Source organism: Podarcis melisellensis, assembly GCF_964234715.1.
Source record: "Podarcis melisellensis genome assembly, chromosome: 13".
Classification (NCBI taxonomy): domain Eukaryota; kingdom Metazoa; phylum Chordata; class Lepidosauria; order Squamata; family Lacertidae; genus Podarcis; species Podarcis melisellensis.
The window spans coordinates 11,411,686-11,436,871 of record NC_138545.1 but is presented as its reverse complement, the minus strand read 5'-3'; the positions used below and the strand labels follow the sequence as shown (position 1 = coordinate 11,436,871).

Sequence of the window (25,186 nt, the reverse complement as noted above, 5' to 3'; positions counted from 1 at the left end):
CTAGATGGGCAGAAAACCACACAAACGTTTAAAAAGCAGTCCCACAGATAGAAACACTTGAAGATGATTTGAACACAGATGATGACTGGGTTGAGGTTCTCCACTTAAAAGCTTCCTTGGAAGATGAAGGTCTTCAGAAGCAGGTTTCTCAAACGACAACAGAGGCAGCACCTGTATGATTTGCAAAGGGAGGGAATTTCAAAGGGAATGTATTGTTTTGGGTGCTGGCATCTGTCTGTCTCAAGAGACAACGGAGTGCGCCTCTGGGGGTGAAGCCAAACTGCTGTGTTAGCAGTACCAAAATGACCTCTGCAGGGCCCAGACCTGGGCAGTGTGTCTGGAGGTCCTTGGCTGCCCAGATGACAGGACCTCCCTTCCTGGCCTTGCTGTTGTGATCCAAAGAAAAGCAGAGCAATACGTTTTGCACCACTTTGGCTGCAAGAGCTGCTGCAAGGAGGCGTACAAGATGCCAACCAGTCTTAGGGACTCCACTCCAGATTGGGGTAGGGTTCCTGAGCCTTTTCTTCTCTCAAAGATACACCGCAAGGCAGCAGAAGTTTAGGATCAGTTTTCTCCTGCTTGGACTACTGCAATGCGCTCTACGTGGGGCTACCTTTGAAGGTGACTCGAAAACTACAATTAATCCAGAATGCGGAAGCCAGACTGGTGACTGGGAATGGCTGCTGAGACCACACAACACCAGTCCTGAAAGATCTTCATTGGTTCCCAGTACGTTTCCGAGCACAATTCAGAGTGTTGGTGCTGACCTTTAAAGCCCTAAACGGCCTTGGTCCTGTATACCTAAAGGAGCATCTCAACTCCCATCATTCAGCCCGGACACTGAGGTCTAGCGCCGAGGACCTTCTGGTGGTTCCCTCGCTGCAAGAAGTGAGGTTACAGGGAACCAGGCAGAGGGCCTTCTCGGTAGTGGCACCTGCCCTGTGGAACGCTCTCCCTCCCAGCAGATGTCAAGGCAATAAACAACTATTTTACTTTTAAAAGACAACTGATGGCGGCCCTGTTTAGGAAAGTTTTTAATGTCTGATGCTGTATTGTTTTTAATATTTCGTTGGAAGCCACCCAGAGTGGCTGGGGAAACTCAGCCAGATGGGCGGGGTATAAATAATAAATTATTATTATTTTCCATCTGCCCCTCGCTTCCCTCTACAGCACGTACAGAAACCCCATTCTTGTTTGTTGGACCCACTATTGGTCCCATCCTCTCAATCCACCAGAGCCTGTCTTTGCAAGCAGAGGAAGTCCCTAACTCACAGAGAGTTTGAGACCCACCGGCTACCCTCACCTGGTTTAGCCAGCCAGTTGAAGCCATTCCTGGGGTATGACTGCTGTCGCATGCTGACAGATTCTAGGAGCAAGAGCTGAGTGCAGACTGGGGACCAAAGGTGGGCAAACTGCCCCAGAAGAAGCATGACATGTCCCCACCAGAGGTAATAACCCATACAACCCAAAGGGAAGGTGCCACCACAATAAAGGCCCTGTTCCTATATTGTGAAGAACAGGCCCCCTGATAAGATCTTCAGAAGGTTTTCTCACAGTGATATATTGGGTATAGAAGGGGCAAAGTGATCTTTTAGGTAGAAAGATATAGGGTTGCAGGCTTATTCTGGATCCAATCCTGAACCTGTAAGGTAGCCTTCTCAAACCTTGAGCTCTCCAATTGTTTTTGGCTCCCATCCGCCCTAGCTGCCCAGTTGTGGCTGATGTCAGTTGTCGTCCAAAACATCTGGGGAGCACCACGTTTGGGAAGGCCGCAAGTGTTCCTGCACAAAAGCCCGAGAGAGGAATGGCCCAGTGACTGACTTGCATTTAGAGGAAAACCTTGCTTCCTGTCTTTTAAATACAAATGGAATCATTATCATATCTACTGGCTGCACTATAACCAATAGTTTATTTGTAATTAGTGTTCTTTAGCAAACCAGTTGATGGTTAAAAAACATCTGCGTTGAAAAGTTAATGCTTTTTCAAATGCACAACCCTTATTTGACCAGATCTCTTTCGCCTGGTTAGATCCTGGCCTGCAAACCAAAATTCTTTCTTCCCTTTGGTGCGTAAGAGCGAGTCAGCGAAAGAGCGGGTCACATCGTGCCTGGCCTTGGCTACTACTAGCGGTGTTGTTTTTGGGAAGCTTCTCTGCTTACTCAACACGCTTGCAGCTGGCGCCCGGAATACGTGTAGTTCGTGGCTCCGGTGTGATCTGAATCTGGGTCCAGTCCAAACACGCCTGCCTGCCTGGGTGTGCAAAATCTTCGCTCCTGTTAGCAGGGATCCTGGTGGGGTAGATCTCCTCCGCTCTCCCCCTGTTCTCCCCCTGGGCCTCTCTCCTCCCTGCAAGGATTAGAAGAACATCTTTTCCAGCACTTAATCACCAGGAATGTGATAGCTTGTGAGAAGGTAGACAGAGGGAGATGGCCCTTAGGCTCTGTGCTGCTGAGAGAGAGGAGGGGGACGCTTTGGTAAGCTGAGCTCTCAGTAGTAGAGAAGAATTTAGAAACCTTCAGTTGGAGGGTTCCTGGGGTGAAAGCTGGGCATAGTGTCATGCGGTGGTCTTCAACTGGTCCAGACCCAAGACCCACCTCCGACACATGTTCACCAAGCTGCAACATGGGACCCACTTTCACAATTTGACTGTTGATTTACACTGTAGCATCCCATCTTAGGCGGGGGTTCACTTCCAGGGGTTCTTTGTATACAGGAAAATCCCGCATATCCCAACCCAATCAAGGCGGAGAGCTTAAAAGCTCTTTCTTTGCTGGGTAACCCTAAGTGGATCCGGCATAAAAAGAGCTTTTAATATTATTATTTGCACACCACCCTATAGCCATAGCACTCAGGTTGGTTCGCAACATAAGAATAAGATATAAAATTCACAAAAGACATAATAAAAAATGAAAACAAACCAATAAATCCCCCCCACACATTTAAAAGGGTATTGGATGTCAGTCATCCAAAAGCCTGGTTTCAATCCTGAAATCCTGCGGGGAAGAATGGGCTAACAATATTAAATTTCCAAGTTCATGTGTCCAGACACTTTGCCTCTCCACAAAGAGCTCTTGCTAAATTCTCTACGATTGCTGGACTTGTTCAAGCAGTGAATGCTTCCAAAAATCTCCAGGGGAAATATGCACTTATGCTGCCATCTTCTGCTTTTGAGGAACTGGCTTGGGGGGGGGGAAGCATTCTTAATTCCTACTTAGCTTTTTTTAGGACCTGAGATAGTTCCTTGCTTTGATAGCCAAAGTGCAGTTTATATATGTAAATCCTCTGGTTTCCATTCCTGACTCTATTTGGGGAATGTGTGTTCCTATTTTCAGGCAAACTCCTGGTACTGACAGCTGCCACAGATGAGACAGAGGGTTACCAGCGCTTCCTGCGGACAGCCAAGTACTTCAACTACACTGTCAAGGTGCGAGAAACTCTGAAAATAGCAGATATTTCCTTTCCATTAAAATAATAAAAACCATTTGAGGGGGGGGAGGTAGAATGTAGAGCCAAATTTCAGCTCTTAATTTAACTGTCCCCGGATTACCTCAGCAGTCTTGTTCTCTGGTACCTCATGGGGCATGACTGTATTGCAGCGGCCAGGGAAAACCTTTCTGAGCTTGAGGGCCACATTTCCTTACAGGAAACCTTCCAGGGGCCACATGTGAATTGATGGGGGAGGGGACAGAGGCAAAGGTGGCAGAGCAGCAGAGGAGATTCTTGCCTTTACACAGTAGGCTATATTCCATCCCAGGGCAGGCCCAAGACGTTTTGGCACCTGAGGAGAACCACAAAATGGTGCCACCAGGGTGGGTGACCAGCAGCGCCTCCTCTTCAAGAGGCCGCTGTAGAAGTGGCTTTGGTGGGACTGTCATGGAGGCAGCAGATCCAGTCTCCAAGAAATGTCCTGTCGCTGTCGTTGCTACCACAGCAGCAAGCAGCCCATTCCTTGGAAGATGGCTCTGTTGGCCTTGTGGATCTTGCCGCCTGAGGCGGTCGCCTCACTTTGTCTCGTGAGTGGGCCGGCCCTGTTCCACCCAGGCAAGGTGGAAGAGGCATTATCAGTCAAAGGACAGTTTTGCTTTAGAGGAAAATAACAAATTTCCACCCCTGTTGCTTTTGTGTTGTTGTCGTTTCCCAGACTCTTGGCCTAGGAGAAGACTGGAAGGGTGGGGACGTTGCTCGGACGGTCGGCGGAGGACAGAAGGTCCGCTGGCTGAAGGCGGAAATGAAAAAACATGCCAATGAGGAGGACCTAATTGTCATGTTTGTAGACAGGTGAGCTCACAGATTCTCTCTATGCCAGTTGCAACAACTTGACTGTGAGGGAGGCCTACCTCTCAGGGTTGTTGTGAGACTTAACACTTACATGTTTGATCTGTTCATTTTATTGCACTTCTTTACTTTACTTTTCTTTCTTTTCTGCCTGTGTGGGCCCCCAAACTCAGAACAGGTGAGATGAGGATATAATATATTAGCTGTGCAGGTCACGAGGAAATAGTTGGTGTTGTACTTTACCTAATAAAGGAGCGATGGGGAGGTCAGGGTCTTTTCCTTTTGGAGGGAGGAAAGTGAGGGGGTGGGCATGGAAACAGGAGGAAACTGAAGCTTGGGATGGGGATATCCGTTCTCTGGGGAAGAGTGGCAGCCGACCATTTAATTCCCACCCAGCTATTTGTGATTTATCACACTTTAATGGGTAACATTGGAAGACTTGTGTTCATATCCCCCCACTTGGTAATAGAAGCTAGTTTGGTAGCTTTGGGCAGGTCATTTACTTCTAGCCTAGCCAACCTCACAGGGCTATTGAAATTGATGGGCAACCAAGAAGATAAAGGGTCTGGAAACCAAAAAGGCTGATGGCCAACGGTTGAAGGAGCTGGGTATGTTTAGCCTGGAAAAGAGGAGACTAAGAGGTGATAGGATAGCCATTTTCGAATAACTAAAGGGCTGCCCCATGGAAGATGCAGCAAGCTTGTATTCTGCTGCTCCAGAGGGTACGACCCGAACGAATGGATCCCATTGCAATAAAGGAGATTCTGACTAAACACCAGGAAGAACTTTATGGTCGTAAGAGCTGCTCGACAGTGGAACGGACGCTCTCGGAAGTTGACGGACTCTCATTTATTGGAGGTTTATAAGCAGAGGTTGGATGGCCATCTGTCAGGGCTTCTTTAGACTTTGATTCCTGCATTTTCTGGGGGTTGGATGAGATGACCCCCCGGGTCCCTTCCAGCTCTACAGTTCTAGGATTCTATAAAATGTTGAATGAATACTGTTGGTAATTATAAATGGGCATGCTCTTTTCCTGGAGAAGGCCGCAGGCCCAGCCACACGATCACGCATTGCCTTGCTCACCTGAGGCCCCTCGCTAAAAGCTCTCAATCTGCCCTCTTGTCTGCTTCCCAGCTACGATGTGATCCTGGCAGGGAGCCCCATCGAACTCCTCTGGAAGTTCCTGCAGTTCAAGAGCAACGTGGTCTTCTCGGCGGAAAGCTTCTGCTGGCCAGAGTGGTCGCTGGCCGAGAAGTACCCGCCGGTGGGCGTGGGAAAACGCTTTCTGAACTCTGGAGGTAAAAGGCCAGCTTCCCTTCCCTTGTCCCCCTTCAACTCCTCATTTAGCAAAGTAACTTGAATTCTGTGCTAGGAAGGCCCACTGGAATCTGCCACTGGAATCAATTATGCAAAGATGCACATGTATTCCGTTGCCGAGTGCCAGGTTTCCAAACAATACAGCGTTTCTTTAGCAAGCTGTGCGGGTTTGGATGGGTAGGTGAAACTTCAGAAGGAAAGCATTATACAGTGGTACCTCAGGTTAAGAACTTAATTCGTTCCGGAGGTCCGTACTTAACCTGAAACTGTTCTTAACCTGAAGACCACTTTAGCTAATGGGGCCTCCCACTGCTGCCACACTGCCGGAGCACGATTTCTGTTCTCATCCTGAAGCAAAGTTCTTAACCCGAGGTAATATTTCTGGGTTAGTGGAGTCTGTAACCTGAAGCGTATGTAACCCAAGGTACCACTGTATTAGGAAAGCATTATATTGGAAGAAGGGATGAGATGCTCACTGGGGCTATAAAGACCTACTCTTCTGTCCCGAAAAGTACTGTTACCCCTTTCTTTCTGCTTGAGGTTCTAGCTATTTGCTGCTCATACGCTTGCAAGCTTATATCTACAGCCATATGGACTAGAAGCTTGGAGCAGAGGGAATTGAGTGTAAAAGCTATTTAATAGTTTGTACTAGATGTTAGATTAGGGGATGCGGGTGGCGCTGTTGTCTAAACCACTGAGCCTCTTGGGCTTGCCAATCAGAAGGTCGGCGGTTTGAATCCCTGCGACAGGGTGAGCTCCCGTTGCTCAGTCCCAGCTCCTGCCAACCTAGCAGTTCAAAAGCACGCCAAAAAGTGCAAGTAGATAAATAGGTACTGCTTCGGCGGGAAGGTAAACGCTGTTTCCATGCACTGCTTAGTCATACTGGCCACATGACCCAGAAAAACTGTCTGTGGACAAAGGCCGGCTCCCTCGGCCTGTAAAGCGAGATGAGCGCCGCAACCCCAGAGTCGTCTGCGACTGGACTTAACTATCGGGGTCCTTTACCTTTTAGATGCTAGATTACAAGCTTGCACAGCAAATGTGAGTGTAACAGGGCCTGATTGATGACTGGCTTCTTAGCACCTTCTGACAGGAGCTTCTGTAACTGTCCTGTTGACTCCAGCTAGGATGCTGCTGCTAATGCCCTTCTGGAAGTGTGCCAGGATTGTAGCTCAGGTGTGCTTTGAAAGTGCCCTGCGAGTAATAATCCAGCAGCAAGACTCTGTTTTCAACAGGCCAGGTGCTCGCCTTCCAGTGACACACATGGTATCCAAATGCAGAGATCGGCATTCTGAGAATTCCTGCTTTACTTTAAAAAAGAAAAAAAAGTTTCTAGTTCTTAAGGTGGGCTGGGAAGCTCAGGCCTGGAGACCAAATGCAACCCTCCTAGCCTTTCTACCTGTCTCTTGGAATTCTTACTTGACCCCTCAGGCACACCTTGAGGAATTTAGCCTGGCTGGAATGTGTTTTGAGCTCTGAGAACGCCTCTTGCTTGTTGAGAGGTGTGTGTGTATCTCTCTGTGCGTACAGTGGTACCTCTACTTACGAACTTAATTCATTCTGGAGGCCCGTTCTTAACCTGAAACTGTTCTTAACTAGAGGTGTGCTTTCGCTAATGGGGCCTCTTGCTGCCACTGCACCGCTGGCACACAATTTCCATTCTCATCCTGGGGCAAAGTTCTCAACTCGAGGTAACTCTTCCAGGTTAGCAGAGTTTGTAACCTGAAGCATTTGTAACCTGAAGCATTTGTAACGTGAGGCGTTTGTAACTCGAGGTACCAATGTATACAGAAACTAGCCTATTCTACAAAGGTAACATAGATCGGCCCAGCCACTTTTGCTTCTGACCACTGGCACATGGCCCCCAGAAGGTTGCCAGAAGGGAATGTGGCCCTCGGGATAAAAAGGTTCCCTACTCCTGCCTTAAGGCTGCAAGGGTAGGCTTGAAACAGTACACCCCCCCTCAAAAATCCCAAAATTGGTGTGTCTCTGCCTCAGGGTTCATTGGCTACGCCCCCACCATCAACCGCATCGTCCAGCTCTGGAAGTACAAAGATGACGACGACGACCAGCTCTTCTACACACGCATTTACTTGGATCCTGCCTTGCGGGTGAGTCTGTTGGGGTGGCTGAGTCTTTGCTGCCCTTGAGAAACAAAGATGGGGAACTCTGTGGCCCTCAGGGTTCTGCTGGACTACAACTCCCATCATTCCCGACCACTGGCTGTGGCTGATGGGAGCTGGAGTCTCGACAAAATCTGGAGGGCTTTAAGAGACTCCCCTGCTGCCTGTGGAAGGGACACATGGAGGCCTCTGAGGTGACCATCTTAAGCTGCTTTCAACAGCAGCCGGGAAACTGAAATCTGATGCCCTTGCAAAGCAGCAGGACCGGATTCTCGGAAAAACACTAAAACTCTGTGCATTCATTTCTCTGGCTCAAAAGCTGGGAGCTAAAGTCTTGCGGGGGGGGGGGGGGCGGACTTTGTTCACCACTTCACAGAAAGTCAGGATACCCATTTTTAATAGGGAACTAAAGATTTCTATCCAATGTCCCAGCATGCTCTGAGCAGACGCATGGAAAGCAAGAATCAGAAGTATCTTTATTTGTATCAGCCACTAGCCATTAACAATAAAATAAAATAAAATGTACTGAAGATAGAGGTAGAAACGTAACTATAGAAAATACATTTTAAAGGGGTTACGTCAATAATCAAATGCAGTTGTACCTTGGAAGTCGAACGGAATCCGTTCCGGAAGTCCGTTTGACTTCCAAAGCGTTCGAAAACCAAAGCGCGACTTCTGATTGGCTGCAGGAAACTCCTGCAGCCAATCGGAAGCCGCGTTGGATGTTCAGCTTCCAAAAGAACGTTCGAAAACTGGAACAGTCACGATGAACGATTTTGATCGTTCAGGAGCCAAAACATTCGAGAACTAGGCTGTTCAGCAGCCAGGGTATAACTGTAATAGATCTTATTCTATTTGTCCCCGCTAAAACCCTTGCAGTTTTTGCTGTCACCTGATCATCTTGATCTGCTGAAAGAAAGGACACAGTAGCAATGGACATTTATTATTAGTTTATTTGTTGCACCTATATCCCACCTATCCCCTCAAGGAGGTCAAGGTGGTATTTTTAGTTCTACCCCCTCCTTGTATAATCCTAACAACAATCCTGTGAGGTAGGGTGGGATGATAATGATGATAATAATAATAATAAATTATTTATACTCCGCCCATCTGGCTGAGTCTCCCCAGCCACCCTGGGCAGCTTCCAACAAAGTATTAAAATACAGTGGTCTGTCAAACATTAAAATCTTCCCTAAACAGGGCTGCCTTCTAAAAGTCTGGTAGTTGTTCTTCTCTTTGACATCTGGCCGGAGGGTGTTCCACAGGGTGGGTGAGAGTGAGTGACTGGCCCAAGGTGAGCCTCGTGGCTGACTGGGGATTGAACCCTGTTTCTCACAGGTCCTAGCCTGATACTGCAAGCACACTGAATTTATAAATAGATAGGACATATAAATCCCTGCTGGATTTGTGTTTAAAGTGGCACTCTATGGGTGCTTTGTCATTGTAGCGTTTTGATGGAAGATTATGATTATGTAAGGGGAGGCTTCTGTTCTTACCTCCTCCTTCCTGTCTCCCTAGGAGAAACATAAGATCACACTGGATCATAAGTCAAAGATCTTCCAGAACCTGAATGGCGCCATAGGTGAGTGGTTGATATTTTCTGTAGCAGTGTTCCGGTTGTCTATGAGTGAACACATCAGTAGGGCAGCCAGAACTGTACATTTAAAGCACCGTGGTACCACCTTAAACAGTCGTGGTTTCCCCCAAAGGATTCTGGGAGCTGTAGTTTGCTAAGGGTGCTGCTTGGAGGCCCCTATTCCAGAGCTACAATTCCCAGAATTCCCTGGGAAGAGGGCTTGATTGTAGCTCTGTGAGGGGAATAGGGGTCTGCTCAGCATCCTTAAAAAACTGCATATCCCAGAATGCTTTTTTGGGGGGAAAGCTATGACTTTAAAGTGGTATCGTGATGCTTTAAAATGTGGTACATTCCCATTTAAATGTATGTTGCGAATGTTGCCTAGCTCCCCCTGATCTGCATGTTTGAAACTTCATAGTCACGAGGCAAGCTGCAGATTGCAATATTCCCCACTGTGTGGTGGACATTTCTGAAAGGGGAAACAGGGTGTTTGGTTTGGGAAGCAGAGATTCGGTTTGTCCCATCCTCTTTATTCCATCCTCCTTGCTTAACAGACGAAGTAGTTCTGAAATTCGAACGGACCCGAGTGCGCGCCCGGAACGTCGCTTACGACACCTTTCCTGTCGTCATCCATGGCAACGGGCCCACCAAGGTATTTGAACTGCTCCTCTCCTGGTCAGTCATGCCCCTTGGTCGAAGAAGACCTTATTCCTTGGAGTTGGGAGTCTGCGGCCAGCTTGCTGAAGCTAAGCAGGTCCATGCTTGGTCCGTGCCTGGATGGGAGACCCCACTTAGGCCAACGGACAGAAGAAAAGCAGGATAAAAGCACAAATAAACAATATGGATGTCACGTTTCAATTTGCCTCTGGGCTCTGTAGTCAAACCAGTATTGAAACATTGTCTGATATCTGGGAAGGCAAACAGGCTCCCAAGCTTGCAGTCTTCATGGTGGCAAAACCCACAGAGAAAAATTCAGATTGGGGGGTGTTTGGGGCAACTGTCCTCTATTTTTTTCCTCCCCTCATCTTGCTGACTGGTGTTCTTGCCTTCTCCTTCCATCCCTGCAGCTGCAGCTGAACTATCTGGGAAACTACATCCCCAACACCTGGACCTACGAGGGGGGGTGCGAAGTTTGTGACGAAAACCTCTTGGATCTGTCAGGCCTGCCGGTGAGTCAGAGGATGAATCCAGATGCAGAAGAGTCAGCTATGAGGCTGGAGAAGGTGTTGAGGGAGCGGCAAGGCCAGCCCAAGGCATTTTTGACCGCCTGAGGTGAAGGACAAAATGGCTTCCCTCTCGCTCCTCATACGGAAGTGAACTGAGCTGCTGTCGATGAGATGATGTCCTCCTCTATATCTGGGGGTGGTAGGTCTACTTGGAGGCAGGAAGCAAAGCCTAAGGGCACACACACACACACACACACACACACCCTCCATCGCTTCTTTCACCTGAGGCAACTGCCTCACCTTGCTGGTCCCTGCAAGATCAGTGTTTGAGAGTGGGCTTCTAGAGGTTCATATTTGAGCTCACCTTTCCTGTGCCTTCTCCTTTTCACAGGAAGAATCGTATCCACGCGTGCTTCTGGGTGTGTTCATCGAGCAGCCCACACCCTTTCTGCCTCAGTTTCTTCAGCGTCTCTTGACCTTGAATTATCCGTACTCTCATCTCCAGCTCTTCATCCACAATCACGTGAGTTATACACATGCACACACTCACACCCTACAAAGGATAGGTATTTTGCACTGTCCCTAACTGTAGCCTGATCCTCATTTTACATTTAAAGCTCTGGTCTAACTAGACCATCAGATAAACAGCATTGGGGCGGGGGGGGGGGGAGAGCTGTCATAGCTTCTTAAAGGACTTGGGACTCGGGACCCATGGCACAAATTTACATATGCTGATTTGCATGTGATACCCTAATTATTTATTTTATTTGCTTCGTAAAATTTATATACTGCTTGACTGTAAAAAAAAAAAAACCAAACACCTCAAAGTAGTTTACAAAATGATAAAGCAATAAAATTATCACTGAGGAAAATTGACAACAATATATTAAGACATTTGAAGAGTTAAAATACTGATATCTATCAGTGCCCCCAGGCAAATTAATAAGCTAGGTAACCGGTGGCTGTCTCTGAACTACGCATTTAAAGCACTATGATACCAACTTTAACAGTTACAGCTTCCCTCAAAGCATCCTGGGAACTGCAGTTTGCTATGAACACTGAGAACTGCTAGGAGACCCCTACATTTCCCGGACTGAATATATTAAAAAATAAATAAATTGTCCAGTAGCACCTTAGAGACGAACTAAGTTTGTTCTTGATATTAGCTTTCGTGTACATGCACACTTCTTCAGATTTCGTGTGCATGCACACGAAAGCTTATACCAAGAACAAACTTAGTTCGTCTCTAAGGTGCTACTGGACAATTTTTAAAAAAATGTATTTCTACTGCGTCAGACCAACACTGCTACCTACCTGAATCTATTTCCCAGACTGGCTTGACAATCCTTCTTCCCGGGGAATTCGGGGAATTGTAGTTCTGAGAGGGGAACGAGAGGTCACTTCACAGCTCTCAGCTCCCTCAAGAAACCACACTTTTCCAGGATGATTTGGGAGAAGCCAGGAGTGTCTAAAGTGGTAGAATAGAGCTTTAAATGTATGGCACTGATGTGACATGTTTGTTGGGGGGGGGGATTTTTTGAACCCAGGCATTCTGAGGTTCCGCTGCATCTGTGGCATTTTGATCTCCTGTTGGGGCCTGGATGTAAAGGCGCAGGAACTCTCTGCCTTGTCGGAATGTGGCAACGTCAGGGAAACTCTGCTTTCCTGCTAGGGAGGCTCATTTAACCTGTCCCAACGTTTTGCAGGAGGTGTATCATGAGCCGCACATCGAAGCCGAGTGGGAGCAGCTCCGTGGGGCCTTTGAGAGCATCAAGCTTGTCGGTCCAGAGGAGGAGCTGAGCCAAGGGGAGGCAAGAGACATGGCCATGTAAGTAATAATAATAATAATAATAATAATAATAATAATAATAATAATTTATTATTTATACCCTGCCCATCTGGCTGAGTTTCCCCAGCCACTCTGGGCGGTTCCCAATCAAGTATTAAAAACAATACAGCGTTAAATATTAAAAACTTCCCTAAACAGGGCTGCCTTCAGGTGTCTTTTAAAGATAGGATAGCTACTTACTTCCTTCACATCTGAAGGGAGAGCGTTCCACAGGGCGGGCGCCACTACCGAGAAGGCCCTCTGTCTGGTTCCCTGTAACCTTACTTCTCGCAATGAGGGAACTGCCAGAAGGCCCTCGGCGCTGGATCTCAGTGTCCAGGCTGAACAATGGGGGTGAAGACGCTCCTTCAGGTATACAGGACCGAGGCCGTTTAGGGCTTTAAAGGTCAGCACCAACACAACAAGTAAAAGCAGAGAAGGTAGTTAAACTGGAATTTTCTCCTATAAGAGGAGAAATGTTCTCGACCCGTTCTGACAATTTCCTCGCTTGTGCAACAGGGACCTCTGCCGCCAGGATCCGACCTGTGACTACTACTTTAGCCTGGATGCTGACGTGGTTGTGGCAAACCCAGACATCTTGCAGATATTGATCCAGGAGAACAAGTAAGCGATGCTTCCTTTTTCCTCCCCGGAGCCTTTTATACAGCATTTCTCCTGCCCCCATCTCCTCATAAGCGACTTCTCTTTTGCTTCTTTCTCCCTCCGCGATCCAGGAAGGTGATCGCTCCGATGATGTCCCGCCACGGCAAGCTTTGGTCCAACTTCTGGGGGGCCCTGAGCCCCGATGAGTATTACGCGCGCTCAGAGGACTACGTGGAATTGGTCCAGGGCAAGAGGATGTGAGTCGTGGTCAGAAGCGGGTGGGAAGAAGAATTATTAGTATTTATTTATTAAATTTATACACTGCTCTTCATCTGAAGATCTGGGAGTGGTAATAATACAGGAGGGTTCTGCTTCGCTCCCAATAATTTCATTCGTATATTTAAAGCTTTGGTCTTCAGCTGGGGGTTGGGACCCCTCCTGGGTCACGGCCTGAGATAAGGTGGGTCACAACAGCGGGGTATACAGATATGTGGTACCTGAAAAAAGTTATGAAGTGGGCCCCAAACAGCATGTGGATTGGCCAGAAGACAACAGGTTTATTTTTATTTTTTTAATAAATTTTTATTCACTTTCTTTTCTATCATTACATACATCTCATATCAATAACATACCGTACATATTACACCTCTTCACCCGTTCCCTCCCGAGCTTCCCTCAGCTTCCATTTCTGGTTTGTTATTACATACTGCTGTTTCTTAAAATCCACGATATCATTTCTTCATTATTTTAAATGTTCTCTGTTAATTGAGATGTGAGTGATTATTTAAATCCTGCCATCAAGTCGATGTTTTTTTCTTTGTTTCTGCAAATGTATTACAAATAGAAGACAACAGGTTTAGACCGCTAACAAAAATTGTGCATGGCTTGGAGAACCTGGCTAGAGAAAAGCTTTTATCCCTCTGTCAAAACGCTAGAATTTGTGGGCATCCAATGAAGCTGAACGCTGGAAGATTTAGAACAGATTTAGGTCCTTCTTCACGCAGTGCGGAGTTGATCTATGGAACTCACTGCCACAGGAGGGCAGTGCCGGTCGCCAACCTAGATGACTTTAAAAGTGGATTAGACAAATTCATGGAGGAGAGGGCTATTGAAGTTATGCTATACTTCTGAATACCAGTTGCTGGAAACCACAGGAGAGGAGAGGGCTCCTGTGCTTTTGTGTCGCACTTGCTGGTTTCCCACAGGCATCCATTTGGCCACTGGGAGAACAGGATGCCAGACTAGATTGGCTATTGTCCTTTAAAGCCATTTAAAGCCCTTTGTCTTGACTTTTAAAGCCCTTTGTGGCTTAGGGCCCTCATATCTACGGGACCGCCTCTCCTACTCTGCCCCGCAGAGGACCTTAAGGTCCATGAATAACCATAGTTTAGAGCAGTGTTTCCCAACCGGTGTTCCGCGGCACACTAGTGTGCCGCGAGACGTTGCCTGGTGTGCCGTGGGAGGGAGGCGGGCGAGTCGTATGTTACGCTTATAGATCTCCCCCTCTATGGTACTGGGGGAGTAAGGAGCGGTGGCGGCGGCGGCAGGAGCAACGGAAGGAAGCTCTCCGGCGGCTGCCGGAAGCTGGGAAGCGGCGCGGCTGCCAGCGGCGCTTCTAGTAGCTTCCAGACGCGCGGCGAGAGAGCGAGGGCGAGGGGCGCTAGCCAGCTGGGCAGAAGCGGCGAGTCCTTCAGCGAGGCGCTGATGGCCAAGTGGGGAGAGGGAGATCCGCGCTGGATTGTGGAGCAGCGCACGGATGCCACCAACGTCAACAACTGGCACTGGTGAGCGAGGGGGGCAGGAAAGGCAGCGGGAGCTGGGGGGGCGGAGGAGAAGTGGCTCGTGTTTGGCGGGGGGGGGATGCAGCTCTTCCCCTGAGGGCTTTGGGGGAATAAGGGCAGCCGTGCTGCCACCGCCACACCCACAGCCACCCACACCCCCGCGGTTGTGGGGACGCGTGTCTGCTTCTCTCTCCCTGTCTCTTGCCTCTGACCCCTTCGCACGAGATTCTCCACCGCTTATGCGTGTTCGCGCCGGAGTCACTTTCCTTCGGGTTCGGTGGACCTTACTCTCAAATAAGTGTGGTAAAAGATTACAAGCGCGGGGGGAGATAGAGAAACCTCCCTGGCCTGGTTTAACCTCCTTTAAAAAAAAAAAAAACAGCTGGATCTGTAGAAGGGCAGCTAGTGAGAGTTTGGGTGCTTTTTGGCACGGAAAAAGAAATATGATCGCTAGCTACTTCTTTCAGATCAAGCTGCGCTGAAGTGCATGGGAGCTAGGGGCTGGTTAAAACAAACAAAAACGTTGGCAGTCTTTTCTAGGGGCCAGGTGCAGCATCTGGCAAAGCCAGCGAGTGCCTGCTGAATAAAAGTTTGCAACAGGGAGGCAGCCCCTCCACCTGTATCATAATCTGGTCTGCACAAGCACTCTCCAGAATAGGAAGCACCTTGTCAATTTTAATGGTGTGTTTGTGCTAACTAGCAATTCTGCCACATACAAATTAATGGCTGATTTGACAGCCAGATGGGTGGGGTATAAATAATAAATTATTATTATTATTATATGAACTAGAATAATTTTTGTGTGCTGCTGTAAGAAAGTCATTTTTCTATTGAAATGTTCACACTCACCAAGCAATGGCAAGGTGTTCACACTGCTGCACTGTGTGAGATAATAGGTAAACATTTAAAAACTCTCAAGGAGAAGTTGTCATTTTATTTCTCTTCAGTCTCCACTGAATGCCTTGACTGGGTTAGGGACCCTTATAGCTCAGCATCAGTTGGTGGAAAGGACATGACTTTACAGGAGCAGGAGGAACTAACTGAAATGAGACAAAATCGTGGTTTCAAGCTAAGATTTGCTGATCTACCTTTGGACAGTTTTTGGTTGGAAGCTGCCAAGGAGTTCCCCCTTCTGGCAAACAAAGCTATTTTGACATTGCTCCCATTTTCCACTACATATCTCTGTGAGTTGAGCTTTTCAAGCATGATTGCTATAAAAACTAAATACAGAGAGAGACTGAGAGCTGTTGACGAAGAGCTACGTGTGTGTCTTTCTTCGATTCCAGCCAGAATATCAGCTTTGTGTTCAGCCAAACAGGCCCAGGTTGCGCACTGAATAAAGTATTTTATAATTTTTCATATTTCTGTTTACTTACTATTTCATAATAAAGTAATTATAAAATACTATCTTTGTGTTTATTTGATTCCTATTAAAGAGTGTTACTTTATATATAGTCAATATAGGCACAGAGTTAATTTTTTAAACATTTTCTAATGGTGGTGTGCCTCGAGATTTTTTTCATGAAACAAGTGTGCCTTTGCCCAAAAAAGGTTGGGAAACACTGGTTTAGAGGTCCCGGGCCCTAAGGAAGTCAGACTATCCTCCACCAGGGCCAGGGCCTTTTCAGTGATGGCTCCGACCTGGTGGAATGCTCTGTCCCATGAGACTAGGGCCCTTCAGGATTTAATCTCCTTCCGTCGGGCCTGTAAGACAGAGCTATTCCACCTGGCCTTTAGTCTGAATTCAGCCTGATCTTTTATTTCCCTTTTCTCCCCCCCCCTCCCCTTTATGAAGATCACCCGCTGTGAGACCCCACAGCTAATTCTCCCCTGGCCTCCTCTCTGGCCCAAGTAGGACCAATTCAGCCAGCTAGTCCTGGGGATTATCTAATGCTTATTTCCTCTAAATTGATTTTTGATTTCTTAATTTTATTGTTCATGTTTTTATGCTGTATTTTATGCTGCTTTTATAATTGAGTGTTTGAAATTTGTTTTTAGCTACCCTGAGCCTGGTTTTTGAACAGGGAAGGGCGGGGTATAAATAAATTATTATTATTATTATTATTATTATTATTATTATTATTATTATTAATTTTATTTATTATATTGGCCTGATCCAGCAGGCTCTTCTTGTGCCCAGCTCTTCAGCAAAAAAATTCCCTGAGCGGCTTACTTGCAGTTCATTTAAACAAGGCAGTTCCTGCCCACAGGCTTACAGTGACATGACACAAAAGGAAAGAAGGGACAGGAGGGAAGAGGAATTTTCTTTTTCATAGTTGCATAACTTATGTAAGTTCTGCCAGCGAAACGAATAGTTTTGGGAAGAAGGGGAACTGCGCTGAAAGGGAGTCTGCCGCGTGCGACAACTAGAGGGCAGAATAGAAAACGATGGCGGCTTACCTTCTCACTGAGAATTTTCCTTTCCCTCTTCTCTTCCTACAGCGGAGTGTGGAATGTTCCCTACATCTCTCAGGCCTATTTGCTGCGAGGGGAAACTCTGCGCCAGGAGCTGCCCCAGCGCAACGTCTTCACCTTGGACGACACAGACCCAGACATGGCCTTTTGCAAGACTGTGAGGGAGAAGGTAAGGAGTGTTTTGCCTCCCAGACGTCCCGTGAATCTAGATCTCCCAGACTCTGCGCTTCCGAAAGCTGTGTTCTGTCACTTCCAGTGATGGTGCAAACCCAACACGTTTGCCTCGGTTTGCATAAATTTATTCTACACCTAGCACTTTTGGGGAAAGTTAAAAGATTAACAGAAGCTCTGTCCTACTTTGGAGAGTTTCACTGCTGGTTCGCTGTCCGGGATTTCAGTTCTGTCTGCCCAATCTTAAAGGCTAGAAACCTCTTTTTTTAAAAAAACAAAAAAAGCAAAACCAAAAACCATCACCTAAGGTTCTCTACAAGGGGCGCGGGTGGCTCTGTGGGTTAAACCACAGAGCCTAGGACTTGCCGATCAGAAGGTTGGCGGTTCGAATCCCCGTGACAGGGTGAGCTCCCGTTGTTCGGTCCCTGCTCCTGCCAACCTAGCAGTTCAAAAGCACGTCAAAGTGCAAGTAGATAAATAGGTACCGCTCCGGCAGGAAGGTAAATGTCGTTTCCGTGCACTGCTCTGGTTCGCCAGAAGCAGCTTAGTTATGCTGGCCACATGACCCGGAAACTGTATGCCGGCTCCCTCGGCCAATAAAGCGAGATGAGCGCCGCAACCCCAGAGTCGGTCATGACTGGACCTAATGGTCAGGGGTCCCTTTACCTTTTAAGGTTCTCTACACCGTGAATGATGTTCTCAATAGCAAAATTCTGTGGTCTTGCAGAACACATATAACCATACAATTACCGTAGTTTTTGCTCCATAAGATGCACTTTTTTCCTCCTAAAAAGTAAGGGGAAATGTCTGTGTGTCTTATGGAGCGAATGTGTGGTTGATAGCTGGCTCCCTTTCTGGCTCTGCCCCCTTGCCCAGGCCTCCATTGTTGAATGTTCTGCAGACGGAGGCTCTTTGTTTCCCCAGCGACATGTGACTGGCTGATTAGATTATCTGTCTGGAAACTGTAGAAATGGCTCCCTTTCCTTTCCTAAAGAAGCTGCAGAACTGTGTGAGTTGGAACCCCATAAAAACGGGGCTTTCCTCCTCTAAAAACTAGGTGCGTCTCATGGTCAGGTGTGTCTTATGGAGTGAAAAATGCGGTATATGGGAAGCACTTCTGTGGCCTCCCAGGATGCATGTATTTGGGGGTGGATAGTGGCTGTGGTAGTGTGGTGTAGTGGTTAAGAGCAGTAGACTTGTAATCTGGGGAACCGGGTTCACATCTCCGCTCCTCCACATGCAGCTGCTGGGTGACCTTGGGCCAGTCACACTTCTTTGAAGTCTCTCAGCCCCACTCACCTCACAGAGTGTTTGTTGTGGGGGAGGAAGGGAAAGAAGAATGTTAGCCACTTTGAGACTCCTTCGGGTAGTGATAAAGCGGGATATCAAGTCCAAACTCTTCTTCTTTTTTCTACTTATCCAAATTTTAACTATCTATTCCCTCCCCCAGGGCATCTTCCTTCACATCAGTAACCGGGATGAGTTTGGGCGCCTCATTTCCACTGCCAGATACAACATATCCCACCTATATCCTGACCTCAGGCAGATCTCCGAGAATCCCCTGGTGAGAAGAAGTCCATTTTCCTGCCTTCCGTCATTCCGCAATGCACTGGGGTGCGATGGCTCCCCTCCCGCTACCCATCTTCCCACAAGTTTGAGGGGGGGGCTAGCCAAGTGCCATCTTGTGGCCACTGTCCACTGTCCCACATTGGGGGACCCCCCCCCCCCGGAGCTGCACACTTACCTAAAAATTTACCTTTACCACAGTGTCTTGATTTGGCATTCTCCTAGGATTGTGGGAAATCGTAAAATGCCCTTTTAGTATCCCCGAAGTGATGTCGTGCTGGTGTATAGTGGGAAACAAAAATGGCAGCTCCTCAAACCGGCCACACAGTGCTTATCAGATCTGAGTGCCAGTTAAGAGCGCAGTGTCTCTGCTGCTATATGTCGGGTTATTATTTTTTAGCATTTCTCTGCATCCATGAGGTCTAGGAACTTGCTCTTTGTCATTTGGGGAAATCCAAGATGTACTCCCTGGATCCCTTAATGTCTCCCCCCTTTCGTTCAGGATTGGCAGGAAAAATACATCCATGAGAATTACACTCAGGTGCTGGAGGCAGACTATTACGAGCAGGTAAGCATCTCTCGGTTGCCATGCCTTTGCATCGCGCATCTCGTGTCTCGGAAACTCTCTGTTCTCTCTCACGCCAACCCTTCTCCCCTTTCGCAGCCCTGCCCTGACGTTTACTGGTTCCCCGTGTTCACCGACCAGATGTGTGATGAGCTGGTGGAAGAGGCAGAAAACTTTGGCCAGTGGTCCGGAGGGAAGCATGAGGTGGGAGCCCTCCCTTCTTCTTTGGGCCTAACATAAAGAAGAGCTTTGCCAGATCAGGCCAGAGGCTCATCTAGCCTTGACACTTTTTCTTATTCTCACAGAGGCCAAACACATACACCCTGCAGTTTCCAGCTGCTGGTATTGAGAGGTTGTAGGGACGCGGGTGGTGCTGTGGTCTAAACCAGTGAGCCTCTTGGGCTTGCCGATCAGAAGGTCGGCGGTTCAAATCCCCACAACGGAGTGAGCTCCTGTCCTAGCTCCAGCTAACCTAGCAGTTCAAAAGCATGCCAGTGCAAGTAAATAAATAGGTACTGCTGTGGTGGGAAGATAAATGGCGTTTTCGTGCACTCTGGTTTCCGTCACGGTGTCACATTGCGCCAGAAGCGGTTTAGTCATGCTGGCCACATGACCTGGAAAACCGTCTGTGGACAAATGCCGGCTCCCTCGGCCTGAAAGCGAGATGAACGCCCAAACCCCATAGTTGCCTTTGACTGGACTTAACCGTCCAGGGGTCCTTTTCATTTATTATTATTATTATTATTATTGTTATTATTATTATTCAGAGGTGTACTGCCTCCAAGGGGGAAGGCGGAGAACATCTTGGCCTAGCATCTGTTGATAGCCTTACCCTCCCTGAATTTCTCTATACAGTCATACCTCGGGTTGAATATGCTTCAGGTTGAGCGTTTTCGGGTTGTGCTCCGCAGCGACCTGGAAGTAATGGAACGCATTACTTCCGGGTTTTGCCACTCGCGCATGCGCTCAAGATGATGGCATGTGCATGTGTGGAAGTGGCACGCATGGCGACCCACGCATGCACAGATGTGGGTTGCGTTTGCTTCAGGATGCGAACAGGGTTCCGGAACGGATCCCGTTCGCATCCAGAGGTACCACTGTAATCTTATGTTAAAGCCATCTAAGTTTTGGTGACACCATTACTGTGAGAGCACAGTCCATAATTTAACTGTACACTCCATGAAGAAGTTACTGCCTCTTTTGCCTGTCCTGATTCTACCATCTTTCAGCTTCCCTGGAACACCCCCAGGCCCTGTTTGCATGCTTCCCGTCATGGGCATCTGCTGGACCACTGTGAGAACAGGATGCTGGACCAAATTGGTCCTTAGCTTGATCCAGCGGGTTTTTCGTTATGTTCCATATCCCTGAATTCTAGTATTAAGAGAAAGGAGGAAAAGCATCTTCTTATCCACTTTTTTAGCACCATGTATTCTTTCATGTATCTTTACTTGCTAAATTTGGCAGAAGGGACCGTGCAACTCCCTTGAGAGGTTTCAGCTTGAAATTTTGGGCAAGGGGAGGCAAATGTGGCTTGGGGCATCCTTAATCGTTATTGTTTTATTATAAGATTATTGTAGAATCTTAGAAAAGGCAGTGGCGGAATTTGCCAGTACAGTGGTACCTTGGGTTACAGACGCTTCAGGTTACAGATTCCGCTAACCCAGAAATAGTACCTCGGGTTAAGAACTTTGCTTCAGGATGAGAACAGAAATCGTGCTCTGGCGGCACGGCAGCAGCAGGAGGCCCCATTAGCTAAAGTGGCGCTTCAGGTTAAGAACAATTTCAGGTTAAGAACAGACCTCCAGAACGAATTAAGTTCTTAACCTGAGGTACCACTGTATGCTACTGGTTTCTCAGTACCATTTGCCTTGGCGATTTTGCCTCCCCCAGGATTCCCGGCTGGCTGGTGGCTATGAGAATGTCCCGACCGTTGATATCCACATGAACCAAATTGGTTTTGAGAAGGAATGGCTGCAGTTCCTGCAGGACTACATCGCTCCCGTCACAGAAAAGCTCTATCCCGGCTACTACACCAAGGTACCGGCTCCTGCAGTTTGTCAGAGGGGGAAGCATCCAGCCTGCCTGATGAAGCATCACAGCTGAGGGGTTGGGAAAAGGGTCGCCTCGAAGAGCCCAAGTGGGGAGATGAATAGGAAACTGTTCCAAGCTTTGGAAGGAAGCAGAGGGGGGAGGAGCCTAATTAGACCATCTCCAGTTTCACGAAAGCTTCAAGTTTTTTCTCACATCTGGTGGCTATTTATAAGCCTGGGCATGGCAGCAAAGTCTGGCGATTCCTGAATTATTTCCACTATTATTTTGGGTGGGTGGGTGGGTGTATGTATGTGCAATTTGCCATTCTCCTGCAAGACAATGTTTGACTCACTGCCGTTCTCCAGGCACGAGCGATCATGAATTTCATGGTCCGCTACCGCCCAGATGAGCAGCCCTCGCTCCGGCCGCATCACGATTCCTCCACTTTCACCATCAACGTTGCACTGAACCACAAAGGGATCGACTATGAGGTGAGCACCCCCTAGGTGGTGGGAGTTGGAGCGGTGTGTGTGTGTGTGTGTGTGTGTGTGTGTACAGGTAAAAGTACAGGTGGCGCTGTGGTCTAAACCACTGAGCCTCTGGGTCTTGCGAGCTCTTGTTGCTCTGTCCCAGCTCTTGCCAACCTAGCAGTTCAAAAGCATACCAGTGCAAGTAGATAAAAAGGTATTGCTGCGGTGGGAAGGTAAACAGCATTTCCGTGTGCTCTGGTTTCCGTTACAGGGTCCTGTTGCACCAGAAGCTGTTTAGTCATGCTGGCCACATGACCTGGAAAGCTCTCTGCGGACAAACACCAGCTCCCTTGGCCTGAAAGCAAGAGGAGCTCCACAACTCCATAGTCGCCTTTGACTGGACTTAACCATCCAGGGATCCTTTACCTTAACCTTAAAAGGTAAAAGGACCCCTGACCATTAGGTCCAGCCGCAGACGACTCTGGGGTTGCTGTGGTCATCTTGCTTTACTGGCCGAGGGAGCCGCCGTACAGCTTCCGGGTCATTTGGCCAGCATGACTAAGCCACTTCTGGCGAACCAGAGCAGCGCATGGAAACGCCGTTTACCTTCCCGCCAGTGCAGTACCTATTTATCTACTTGCACTTTGACGTGCTTTGGAACTGCTAGGTTGGCAGGAGCAGGGACCGAGCAACAGGAGCTCACCCCGTCGTGGGGATTTGAACCGCCGACCTTCTGATCGGCAAGCCCTAGGCTCTGTGGTTTAGACCACAGTGCCACCCGCGTCCCTGTACCTTAACCTTACACAGGTATAAATACTGTGCTTTCGTTGACTATAAAATGCAAACACTGCATGTTCATAGTTCAACAAGTGTACAGTCTGTATGTATAACTGCTGAGCTGTGCAAATCAGCAATCGTACACCCTTTTACACAAGCACATGCAAGCTTCAAACACAGTTTGCAACGTACTTTTTCTCTCTCTCTCTCTCCTCCCCCCACCCCCCTGAAGGGAGGCGGCTGCCGGTTTATCCGCTACAACTGCAAAGTGGAATCCCCCCGCAAGGGATGGACCTTGCTGCATCCCGGACGCCTCACGCACTACCACGAAGGACTGCCCACCACCCGTGGGACCCGCTACATCATGGTCTCGTTTGTGGACCCCTAACACCAGCTCCACCCCCCTGGTCCTGGGGCAGTGAGTGGGCCGCAGCGGTCAACACACTGGCAGGAAGAGACTTGTGGGGGGGCAGACGCAGCCGGGTCCTTCCTCTCCGGCTCGGCTGCTGCCTTCCTTGGTGCCTTCAAAAATGGAGGGAAACAAATAACTCTACGTCCGGTGCTGATGGATACAGTCCTTGCCTGGCACTGAACTTTGGGTCACTGCTTCCTTGTGGCGTTCCACCAACCTCCCCCACCCCCAGCCCCATAATATGTGGGTCGAAGATGACAGGCTGTTGGTGCCTCTGTCTCTAACAAAACGTTGCCCGTTCAGGATGTGTTTTCAGTGCCTCCCTCTCTCAGCATGGCCCAGCCAGCTGCAGATACCATTGTTTTATCAGTAGCACAATCATTCTCTAAACATTTTTTAGTCCCTTCCTCAAATCAAGGCACCTCTGGGGTTTTTTCCTACAAATATATGTACTGCTGCTGTTCTGGTTTTGCCCCAGGTCTTCACTCTTTCCTTCCGACCACCTTTTGTATGAGCTTAGGAGTGTCTTTGTTACACCAAAGCTGCATTTTGTGAAAGAATGCCTCTGAGCAACTGCAGAGTCTTTTTCATCTATAATTCCCAACCGCATGCAGTTGAGGATCTAAGTGGAAGGTGTTTCTTTGTTTCATTGCATCATTTTTTTAAAAAAAAAAAAGAGGCAGGGGGAGGATGAAGGGAAAAAACCTCTCTTTCTACAGGCACAGGGTAAAATCAGTATTAAGGGAGAAGTAAGTTAATGAGAGGTAACCTATTAATTCCCACGGAAGGGGAAAGGGGCTTGTCTATACATTTCAAGTTTACCTATACCATACATTTAAAGCTGGTTATAGCACTTGAAAAGTCATGCTCACCCAAAGAATCCTGGGAGCTGTAGTTTGCTGATGGTGCTGGGAATTATAGCTCTGGAGGCAAACTACAGTTCCCATGATTCATTGGTGGAAGCCCTTGTGCTTTAAATATATGGTGTGGTCTTCCTCCCTGCATACAGCTACAGTTCCCAGCGTAGTTTAACAATCAGTCCCTCATCCTAGTGAACTCCGGAAATTGGGGCTCTGTGTGTGTGTCTCCCAACAATTCTCAGCACCCTTAACAAACTATAGTTCCTAGGTTTATTTTGTGAGGGTGAGCCATGGTTTAAAAAAGTGGTATAAGAGTGCTGTAAATGTTTGGTGTGGAAGTGGCCTAACCTCGAGGTGGAACAGCAACAGGGACAGCTTGCCTTATGCTGCAGCAGGGGTCCCTTTGATGCTTGATTTTTTAAAGTATTTTAAACACTGTGATCAAGGCAGCACCTACTCAGACACACACACACGCACCTCTCTTAGGGCATCTGCAAAGTGTGACTAATGTCTTTTTAGCAGTATGTGGAAAACGTGGTTGCTTGGGGGCGGGAGGGAGGAATGTTTTTTCCATTTGTCAGCATGCCTAAGCCAGGAGCTCCCCTCCCCCGGGGTGAGGCGAAAAGGCCTGGCTGGCACTTCTGAGACAGGGGCCTTGCGTAATCTCCCATAATCCTGTGGGCTTTTCTTTTTGGCCCTCACCCTAGCCTGGCTGGTTGGGTGGACATGCGTCAGCTGCTTCCTGTACAAAGCGTGCATTAAGTTATTGGCGTGGCTGTTCCACAGAACACCAAATAAATCTACCTTTTATACTAGACTCTTTTCTGTCCACAGCTTTGAGGGACGCCGGAGGGAAGAGGCGATCCCTTGCTTTAAGGGAAGCGCTTTGGCCTAAGATCTCTCAGTCAAATGTGTGAGAAAGACACTCATGAGCATTGGGGCCTAAGGAACCATTTCCTTGTGAAGATCTGAGGCAGCCTTGTGTCAAGTCCAACTGCTGGTCTATAGAACCTGAAAATGTCCGCTCCAAATTATAACCAGAGGCACACCCTTCCTCCCCACTGGCTTGCTTTCAAAAGTGTCTGTGAATTGGATTCACTAGGGGTGTCCTACAGATATTTCTGGACTACAACAGGAGCGGGAGGGACCAATGTGGCCCTCCAGGCATCTCTTAATTGACCCCTGGAACAGTCCCCAGACTGCACGCTCCTCACTTGTCCTGCTTTGCCCCGAATGTTTTTGCCTGGCCC

General features: G+C 48.1%; 1 protein-coding gene and 1 long non-coding RNA gene across 2 annotated transcripts in view; one reads left to right on the top strand and one right to left on the bottom strand.

Moving 5' to 3' along the window:
* Positions 1-23,266, top strand: part of PLOD3 (procollagen-lysine,2-oxoglutarate 5-dioxygenase 3) — a 34,883-nt gene extending 11,617 nt beyond the window's left edge. Inside the window, exons 2-19 of the mRNA XM_081885239.1 lie at positions 3,333-3,424; positions 4,142-4,278; positions 5,410-5,573; positions 7,591-7,703; positions 9,234-9,297; positions 9,846-9,943; positions 10,359-10,460; positions 10,849-10,980; positions 12,164-12,285; positions 12,805-12,909; positions 13,020-13,145; positions 17,112-17,253; positions 18,706-18,819; positions 19,324-19,389; positions 19,486-19,590; positions 21,277-21,423; positions 21,783-21,908; positions 22,897-23,266. Of these exons, the coding sequence (XP_081741365.1) occupies positions 3,333-3,424; positions 4,142-4,278; positions 5,410-5,573; positions 7,591-7,703; positions 9,234-9,297; positions 9,846-9,943; positions 10,359-10,460; positions 10,849-10,980; positions 12,164-12,285; positions 12,805-12,909; positions 13,020-13,145; positions 17,112-17,253; positions 18,706-18,819; positions 19,324-19,389; positions 19,486-19,590; positions 21,277-21,423; positions 21,783-21,908; positions 22,897-23,052 (2,111 nt within the window). The 3' untranslated portion in view covers positions 23,053-23,266. The remainder of the gene's footprint in view (positions 1-3,332; positions 3,425-4,141; positions 4,279-5,409; positions 5,574-7,590; positions 7,704-9,233; positions 9,298-9,845; positions 9,944-10,358; positions 10,461-10,848; positions 10,981-12,163; positions 12,286-12,804; positions 12,910-13,019; positions 13,146-17,111; positions 17,254-18,705; positions 18,820-19,323; positions 19,390-19,485; positions 19,591-21,276; positions 21,424-21,782; positions 21,909-22,896) is intronic.
* Positions 1,891-4,803, bottom strand: LOC309354972. Its single transcript, XR_014162396.1, has 2 exons — positions 4,519-4,803; positions 1,891-2,346 (listed from the first exon to the last, which is right to left on the bottom strand). It is a non-coding gene; the product is annotated as an uncharacterized lncRNA (long non-coding RNA).
* Positions 23,267-25,186: the final 1,920 nt, after the last annotated feature.